At 58.1% G+C, this 9,221-nt stretch overlaps 2 protein-coding genes across 4 annotated transcripts in view; one reads left to right on the forward strand and one right to left on the reverse strand.

Annotated features, from left to right (window-relative positions):
* The window catches only part of REXO4 (RNA exonuclease 4), an 11,003-nt gene extending 10,312 nt beyond the window's left edge, over positions 1-691 (reverse strand). The window contains exon 1 of one of the 3 annotated variants that reach the window (XR_002123624.1): positions 23-689. Coding sequence is in view for 2 of the 3 variants with exons in the window: in XM_019639309.1 (XP_019494854.1) it covers positions 23-241 (219 nt within the window). In the remaining variant the exon portion in view is untranslated. Of the gene's footprint in view, positions 1-22 lie in introns of all 3 variants that reach the window. The other 2 variants (XM_019639309.1, XM_019639299.1) reach the window with 2 other exon arrangements.
* Positions 664-9,221, forward strand: part of LOC109382381 (A disintegrin and metalloproteinase with thrombospondin motifs 13-like) — a 36,463-nt gene continuing 27,905 nt past the window's right edge. The window contains exons 1-6 of the mRNA XM_019641819.1: positions 664-798; positions 1,212-1,561; positions 2,651-2,849; positions 3,131-3,255; positions 3,377-3,534; positions 5,846-5,985. Coding sequence (XP_019497364.1) covers positions 664-798; positions 1,212-1,561; positions 2,651-2,849; positions 3,131-3,255; positions 3,377-3,534; positions 5,846-5,985 — 1,107 coding nt within the window. The remainder of the gene's footprint in view (positions 799-1,211; positions 1,562-2,650; positions 2,850-3,130; positions 3,256-3,376; positions 3,535-5,845; positions 5,986-9,221) is intronic.

Raw genomic sequence — 9,221 nt, forward strand, 5'->3', positions numbered from 1 at the left:
TGGGGGGGGGCTCGCGTCTTACCTCTTGCAGAGTCTTCCAGTTTTGGGAAAAGTCCTCCGGTGCCTTTGGAGGTCGCACGGCGACAACCGTGGGGTTGCTTCCCGGTTTTTCATTTACTTCGCGCGCTTTGTTTTTCCAGAATCGTTTCTTCCTTTTTTTCTTCTGTGGCGGCTTCTTGACAAGCCCTGGCTCAGGCACCGGGTCGCCCGGGGCGCGCTTGGGGGTCAGCGCCTTCACCATCCCGGCACTGTCCAGGGTCCCGAGGGCCTGACAGCAGAGGGCGGCGGCGGCCGGAGCCCCCACCCTCGCCGAGCCCGGCCCCTGTGCTCACCCAAGGCGCGTCGCACCACCTCCGGGCTCTGACAGCCGAGTTCAGTCCCAGGCCGGCGCCCCAACTCACCAGCGGGAGGAACACCTGCCTCCGCGGCCCTGAGAGCGACCCCGGAAGCGACCCACGTGCGTCCCGACACGTGCGCCTCAGTTCCCGGAAGTGCTCCTCACCCGGAACGGCTGGAAACCGGGCCCTCGCCTCTAGTTCCGGACACCCGGGAGCCAGGCCGGGCTCTTCGCCCGCACAGGGAAAGGGCCGCCACCCCAGCGGGCGGCGTCCAGGTTCCGCGACCTAGGGTTGCGGTAAACACGGGATCTCACCGAGATCCGGGATGGGGAAGAGAAACGCGGGCGCCGGAAGGGAACTGGGGGGCTGCTGTCGGTGTATCACCGCGGCTGGGCCGACAGAGCGCCGCGGAGCAGGTAGCCGCAAGGGGGCGCTGGGCGGCCAGGCCTGGGGGAGACGGGTGCGGAGCCCGGGCGGGTCACTCCCGCCCACCTGGGCTGTCCCCAGTTCAGCCTCCCTCCGCATCTTTCTTACGGAGTGGGGAAACTGAGGCCCGGGAGCGGAAAGTAGGACCCCAGGTCGCACAACCTGGTTTACCAGAGGCACGGGGCTGCAAAGGCACTTCAGTTATAGCAGATGATGTAAAGCACTGTAAAAATTTTTACATATTACTTGTATAAAAACAACAATAATAAATCACTAGCATTCCGAGCCTGGCCCTGACAATACCTTGATAAACAACACAGGTGGTGGTGGGCTGGCGGAGTGACACGGTGGTTAAGAGTTGGCTTGGGACGCCAGAGGGCCCCGGTTCGGATCCCACATATGAGAGCCAGTGACACTGCCCTCCACAGCTAAGATGCTGAACAACAGCTCAACCTGGAGNCCGCGCCCGCTCCTCCATTCCGCCCACTTGGTGTCCCCGTGAACCCGCCCGCGCCTTGTCGCAGCGCAGGACGGGCTCGCTGCGTGCGGGATCCGCCCGGGCCGTCCTCCCGGCCCGAGGGGCGCCCTCTCGAGGCGCACCCCGGCCTCTACTACGGTGCCGACGAGCAGTGCCGCGTCGCTTTTGGCCCTACCGCGGTCGCCTGCACCTTCGCCAGGGAGAACCTCGTGAGTCCCCGCGTTGGTGCTGCGCACCGGCCCCCCCGCCCCCCCGCGGCAGGCTCCCTCCGCCCACACTCAACGGCCCACACCGCCCAGCTCACGCCCCACCGTGCTCTGTGAGCACCCGCTGTGCCAGGCTCTCAGCTGCCTCTCAAAAGTCTTAATTTTTGAACAAGGGCCTCCACATTTTCGTTTTGTCTGGGTCCCACAAATTATGAAGAGCCAGCCCTGGCTTGGCTCCCGAGCCCGGACACGGATCCTGCAGAGGCAGTTACCAGGGGCTCCCAACCCAAGAGAAGCCGGAGGGCTTCCCGGAGGAAGTGACCTCTAAGCGGCACCCCTGCAGCCGGCGAGAGCTGGCAGAGGGAGGGGAGGTGAAGGGGGGCAGGCACCCCAAAGACAGACTTCCTCCCAGGACAGCACAGGGCGTTCATGGGCCCCTTCCTCCACACAAAATATTAAAAATTGTATCTTAGTGTTTTTATAGAACATAAACACTTTTATGTGTGATTATACATACAAATATATTAATATTATATACTAGAACGTTTTCTTTGACCTAAAAGTTTATTCTTTCCTTCTGATTTTAAAAGAAATGAAAACATTGTCATGGGCCCCTAATAGGGTTGTGGGCCCTGGTCGCTGTCCCTGTTCCCGATGGAGAAGTCAGCTATGCTCATCCTCCCTNTACAGACAGGACCAGACCCGGGTCAGCTGAGGCCTGTGAGAGGCGCGCACCTCTCTGGGGTGCCATGTCTCATTCAGAGGACAAGCTGATGCAAAGGACCGCAGTGGTCAACCACGATTGGCGTCTCCACAGATGTAGGAGTGAGCCTGGAGCCTGGGAGGAGGCCCTTCTCACTGGGGTGCCCAGGAAAGGGCTCTCGGAGGGGGAGGCCCTTGTGCTGCCTCATGGAGGTACGTGGGGGGGAGAGAGATGTTTCAGGCAGATGAAGAGAGATGAGAAAGGCCCGGGCGCTTCCGCTCTGAGAGAATCAGCTTTGAATGGAATGTTCTAGACTAATGACAATTATCCACATCCTGTTATTTCGGGGTTTCTTTTCTTCATGTTGATTGAGCTTTCTGAGCCATGAACAAGGGGAGAGCCAGAGCACAGCTATCTCTATGGCTGTCTCCCAGCACAAAGACTAACATTTTGGGTCTCCCCTCTCCCCACACCAATGCTGAGGGTGCATCCTCTCCAGGCCCTCTCCCCTGGTGGGGCTGGGGTGGGGTGGGGGGAACCCAAGATGTCAGCAGCTGCCGGGGGCCAGCTACGCCCACCCACATGTGTCGCTTTTCCCACCTGCCCTTCTACAGGGGTCAGAACTGCTGAGGCACCCATCCTTGGGGGCTCAGTTCCGAGTGCACCTGGTGAAGATGGTCATCCTGACGCAGCCCGAGGTAGGTGCTGAGCTGGAAGCCCAGAGTCCCTGAAAAACCCGTTTCTGTCCTGTTTAACCTCTTCCTGCTGTGGCCCAGAGCCTTGTGGGTGACAGCAGGGCTTCCACCAGCCGGACCCGGACGCAGATCCCAGCTCTGCCCTGCACTCGGCACTGCTGAGCCTGTCTCGTGTGTAACGTGGGAGAGTAACAGGGTTACTGTGAGGACAGGGGTGCCCGCAGCAGTCAGTGTGGGGCATTTATCAGGTCCCACACATGCAGGCTCTGTTCCCGATCCCCCAGGATGCTCCAAATATCACAGCCAACATCACCTCATCACTGCTGAGCGTCTGTGAGTGGAGCAGGATGGTCAACCCCCAGGACGACACGGATCCCGGCCACGCGGACCTCGTCCTCTACATCACCAGGTAGCCGAGCTCCCCGCTGGCGGGTCAGCCAGCCTGCCTGCCTGGGGCCGCTCTCTGCCCAGGTGGCTGGGCAGCGGGCAGGCATCTCAGCACCTCCCAGGTGTCTGTTCTCTCTTCCGAGGTTTGACCTGGAGTTGCCTGATGGTAACCGGCAGGTTCGGGGGGTCACCCAGCTGGGGGGCGCCTGCTCCTCCTCCTGGAGCTGCATCATCACTGAAGATACCGGCTTTGACCTGGGCGTCACCATCGCCCATGAGATTGGGCACAGGTATGGGGCCTGACCAGATGTCCCCAAGCTCAGACCAAGGAGCTGACCTGGGCCCCGAGGAGGGGAGATTGAGGCTGGCGGTGGGCCCTGGAAGACTGTGCCCTTGACCCCAGTGGACCAGGGAGGGTGCGGGGGGCAAGGGCTGGGCAATATGATACTTCTTGATTATAGGAAACTTTTTTCCCCCAAAATCAAGCAAAATAATCTTAGCAATTAGAAAATAAATTTTGTATGAAGTTCAGGTAAAGAAAGAGGCTGTAAAAATTATTCCAAATCCCACCACTTATAGATAACATCTGCTCACATTTTGTATGTAATTTTAGTATTTTGTTTACATACACACATTGTTTTTTATTAGCAAAATTGTGATTATACTATATATTGGTTTGTTCCCTGCAGTTTTTATGTAACTATAGATTTCTCCTAAACATTTCTCCCAGGTCTTTTCAAGTATTTCTTGTATGCACCACAATTTATTTATTGAGCCCCCTATTGTTGGATATTTGGGGTATTTCCAAACTTCTCCTGTTACAGCATCATGCCTCTTGTGGGCAAATCTTCACTCCTACCTGTTACCATTTACCTAAGGTGGCGGNGGCGTTTATCATGCGCGTCACTCAACAAGCCAGAGCCATTTATGTCATGCCGGGTGACACCCAAGCCTGGTTCCTCAGTTGGGAGGCCCAGCCTGGGCTGGGACGGATGCCACTCGAGGTCCATCTGGTGACCTGCAGGGTTGTTCATTAGCACAGTCCTAGCTGGTCCCTCGAGACCCCCTCTATTCCCGTGAACTTGGGACCCCACCAGGGTCTTTACTAGGCCCTGCGCGTGAGGGGGAGGACAGCGTGGGCAGTGAGTGCAGCCCCAGAAGGGCGTGGGCCCCGAGCAGCCCCTCAAAGATGGACTCTTGGGCCCTGGACTTCGGCAGGAGCCGTTGGAGGCTGCTCAGGGCAAGTCCAGGCCGGGAGCTGTCGTGGCCCAGAGTGGCCTCTCCCGCGAGGTGGGCTGCGTGCTCCAGGCGGCTCTCTCTTCTCCAGGAGGGTGACATCCTGGTGGGTGCAGACCGGCTCCACGTCCAGCCGGTGAGGAGGCAGCACTGGGAGTTGGTGCCTCACTGGGCTGGTGCCCAGCCCCACCTGCTCCACAGGCACGCCCCCACGGTCCCAGGGGTCTTCCAAGGTACAGCTCCTGGGAGAGGGAGAGCAGGGTCCCCCCGGCAGGAACAGCTCTGGGAGGGGGAACAGCTTTCCCCGCGGCTGGGAGGCTGTGAAAAATGCCCCAGCTCCCATGGAGTAGTCCTTTTCTTTAGAATGCAAGGGGTGCCCAGTTTATGGGGCAGCCCAGGGGAACATGTGGCCACCTGCCGCGCCCCCACCCCGTCCCCTTGGTGGGCAGGCAGACCTCCCGCCTATGAATAGCCCTTCACAGTTTACAAAGCACATTCACAGACATGCGCGGCCCTGGGGCTGGCAGGACAGCGGTTACTGACATTGCTCAGAGACCCAAAGACGGGAGCGGCTGCTGGTGGCTCTGGCGAGCCCAGGGTTGGCACCAGTGCTGCCTCCCAGGCCCACTCAGCGCCATCCAGGCTGCATCTGGGTACAAGCAGGGTGCTGTCTTGGGCTTGATTTGCCATCTTGGGGTGAGCCTGTTTTCCGGTGTGGGGCTTTGGGATGACTAGGACATAAAAGCCACACAATAGCTCCCTCTCGGGCCCCGTGCTGGCCCTTATCCCATGCCCTGAAATGTCCAGTCACTGACGGGATTTGGGCCTTTGGGGTGGGGGTGACATGAGGTGTCTTGAGAAGGCCATATCCCCAAGACCCAGCAGCACCTCCTGTTAGCTGACCAGCCACCATTGGTTCTGACAGTCATAACATAGTGACGTGTGAGAGCTTGGGACTTCTCAACCCTCTAAGCATGTTTACCCCTGAGTGGACAGGAGGCCCAAAGTGTCCCGAATCTGTTCATGGGTGTCTGGGGGAACAGAAACCTCGGGTGCTGAGAGGCCGGCTCTAGGAGGGCCGGTGGAGGGGCTGTGAGAGGAGGGCACAGGACAGGCCACTCATTTGGGTGTCACCGTGCTGGGAGGCAGGTATTCTCATGTCCCCCACATTCCCTATGAAAGCTGGGCATTGGGCCCACCGACTCCCTAAGCCCCAAAGCAATAAGTGGCAGAGACGGGGCTCCACCACTGTCTCCAAGCCCAGGAGTGGAGGGTGATAGAGGCCTGGCCACAGGGACGGCTGACCAGCCGGCTAAAGCCATGGGTCACCTGCTTTCCAGAACCTCTGCTCTCAGCCCTGCCTCCTCCCTCGCCAGGCCGTCCGTCTGCTCGCCTCCGGAGACACGCTGCCGAGGGCAGCGTCCTGCACCTGGAGCTGCTGGTGGCCGTGGGCCCTGATGTCCACCAGGTTCACGAGGAGGACACAGAGCGTTACGTGCTCACCAACCTCAACATGGTGAGTGCTCCTCGGGGCCACAGGGAGTGGGGTGTCCTCGGGGGGCCTCTGACACAGCGGCCCACACATGGGGCTCGTGGCTTGTGGTGAGTGTCAGTGGGCTGGCTTATCTGGTAGTTTGAACTCAGCCCCAACCTGAGGCTAGGGTCACGCTTGGGGCTCAGGGCCCTGGGGTGGGGAGGGGTGGTCTGTTCTTGCCTCTCTCCTCCTCCTCTCTCACCTGGAGTGNGGGGGTAGTTCAGAGCGGCAGTGGCTTTTCAAAGACTCAAGCCAGATTGCATCACTCCCCAGCTTTAAAACAATCCATGGCTTTCCGTTGCACTTCCTGCAGACTTGAGGCTCTATAATCCATGATTGGTGCCCGCCCACCCCTCTGCCTGTATCTCCAACACTCCCCCTCGCTCTCACAGCCTCAGCTACACCAGACTACCTTACGCTCCTCAAATACATCAAAGGCTTCGCTGGTCCCTCTGACCCTTGGTCTTCACGCTGCATGGACACTTGCCACCAGTCACGTGCTGGTGCTGTCTTCGCCATGTCTCAGTTGAACACACTGAGGAACAAATTCAAGTTTCAGTTCAAATGTTACCTCCCCAAAGAAGCCTCAGAACCCCATCTAAGGTTAAGAGCCCCATCTAATCTTACCTCCAGGTAAGATTGCCATATTTAGAAAATAAAACTCAGGACACCCAGTTAAATCTGAACTCCAGATGAACAACAAATACATATATTCAGTATAAGTATGCCCCAAATATTGCAACCATTGCATGAGATGTATTTACACCAAAAAGTATTCTTTATCTGAAATTCCTATTTGTCTGGGCCTCTTCATTTTGTTTGGTAAACTTATTCATGTCAATCTCTACCACAACATCCTGTTTTATCATCTTCATTGTAGTTGCTATTATCCAAAATTATCTTGATTTATTATCTGTATTTCCCTGAACTACCCCCCCCCACACACACACACATACGCAGACTCAAATGGAAGCTTTAGGGAAGTCGGGGCTTCACCTGTGTTTTGTTTTGTTGTTGTTTTTTAAAGATTTTTATTGGGGAATTGGGGGAAGGGGAACAGACAAGTTGCTGTCGTTTTGTTCTTCAGTCCAGTTGTGGAGGATGTTGCTTCACTGGCCCAAGTTGGCACCATCATTGCGCTCTTCCCGGGCGAGGCAGATCAGTTGCCGGCTTCTGGATGGCTGCTCACGGTGGCTGCTGGCCGCTCACGCTGGCTGCTGGCCGCTCACGCTGGCTGCTGGCTACACACGGTAGCCCATGGCATCCCACTGCAGCAGGGGCTGCAGCCTACGCCGTCACCGGCGACTCACAGCAGCCCAGCTCCAGGTCGAGCAATTGTTCAGCATCTTAGCTGTAGAGGGCAGTGTCACTGGCCCTCATATGTGGGATCCAAACTGGGGCCCTCTGGCATCCCAAGCCAGTTCTTAACCCCAGGGTGCAGGGCCAGGTGGGGAGCTCTGAACCAAGACCCAGCCCAGAGCAAGTCCAAGGTTGCAGCAGGAGCCTGCTGGCCACCCCCACCCCCACCCCTGTTATGGGAGGGAGCTCCCAAAAGTAAACAGCCTGATGGCCCCGCCCAGCGGGGTTTGTCACATTTCACACTGACCCCATTTCCAGTCACGGGTGGCTCTCCCTGGGCCAGCTGGCTTTCTCGAGGATGCATGAGCTTCACCCCTGGGGAATTCTCACTTCTGCGTTCCTCCTCCTGGGCAGCTGGGGACTCCCTGATGTCCAGCAGGTGAGTGAATCTGGAGCCCTGGGGCTGGGGATCTGAGCTCTTCTGGGTGCTGAAGCGGGTATCGGGGAGAGAGGGCGCTGCCAAACAGCCCTTGGGCAGAGTGGGGGTGTTCTTTTGGCTTCGGGGTTGGCGCTGGGTGGAGGAATCTGAGCGTAGGGTTTCAGAGAACGAGATGTGCTCACTGAAGGAGCTGCGGCAACACTGTCCGCTCGCCTGATCGAAGGGCGGACACCAGCTAAACCCCTGTGAGCGCTGGTCCAGCCCTCCATCCTCACCGGCCTATTTCCCCTCCCCCACCGTGCCCCGCCCCCTTCCCACCTCCCTTCTGCCTCTCCTCTCCTCACTTGTCCTCTGTCTCCCACAGCGATTTCTTCAGGCTTTGGAGCCCAAGGAAGTGATTTCCTACTTTGGTCCTGATGCTATCTCGGAAGGTACTTGTCCTTGTGTCTTCCTGGCAAGGAGGGTTTCTCAGAGCCTGCGGGATAGCTCACCGTTGAGCCGGGGGTCTGGGATTTTTGGTTGCTCTGCTGGGAGGAGGTCAGGACAGACGTCACCCCTGCTAATTAACTCCGTTACTTCCTGCGAAGCTGATAAAACTGGCCTGGGTGTTCTGGTCTGAGCTGGGTTCTGACCCCGGGATTCTGCTCAGTATCTCAAGGGAATGGTCACTGACTGGCTGGCCTGTCCCTCCTGCCACTGGGCCTCCCTTGGGATGACTGATTGTCAGGAATTCTTGTGGTTTCTGGCCATGCCTGTAAATATTTATCTCTTCTGTGAGAAGCAAGATAGGGGCCGAGTCCAGCCCCAGCCAAAACCTTTCCTTGTTGCTCAAGGATAGTGTCTTTGGCCTTCTCCGGGGTGCCCACCCCCTTTCCAAGTAGGGCCACTAGTGACTTTGATCAAAAGGCTGGTGAGGACCAGAGGCAGGGTGGGCTAGTGGTTGGGGGGACAGAACTAGCAGTGTCCCACTTATAACTGACTTCTCTGTGGTCTGGGTCGGACGCACACTGACCAATGCCTGGGGCCGTGCAGAGATGGGGGGTCCTGCTGGAGGACTGGGCTGGGGGGAAGGGCAAGCTGAGGGCCCACTGGGGCTGACTGTGGGGTGCAGTGGCTGAGAACTTGTGAATCTTACCCCAGGTTCCTTCAGCTCTGCCCCTCCTGGGGGGATAGGAGACCATTCCCTGGGGTCCCTGAGCCCTCTGGGGGGTATCTTGGAGTGAGAGAGATGGGTGGGAAAGGACGGTGAGGCCGCCTTTGGGTTCCCGCTTTCCACGAAGGCCACAGAATCCTCTTTGTACCCTCTTTGCCTGTCGGGGTTTGTGACTTCACTCATGAAACACGTGGTCCAAGGCGAGACTAGTGGGCCGAGCGCTGCCACCCCCAGGCGAGGCCCTGGTTGGAGAGGCAACTTTCTGTCTGCCACCCGGCGAGCTGGGAGGAGCTGGACTTGAACCCAGGATCCTGGGCCCCAGGGTGG

Source organism: Hipposideros armiger, unplaced genomic scaffold, assembly GCF_001890085.2.
Source record: "Hipposideros armiger isolate ML-2016 unplaced genomic scaffold, ASM189008v1 scaffold_3, whole genome shotgun sequence".
Classification (NCBI taxonomy): domain Eukaryota; kingdom Metazoa; phylum Chordata; class Mammalia; order Chiroptera; family Hipposideridae; genus Hipposideros; species Hipposideros armiger.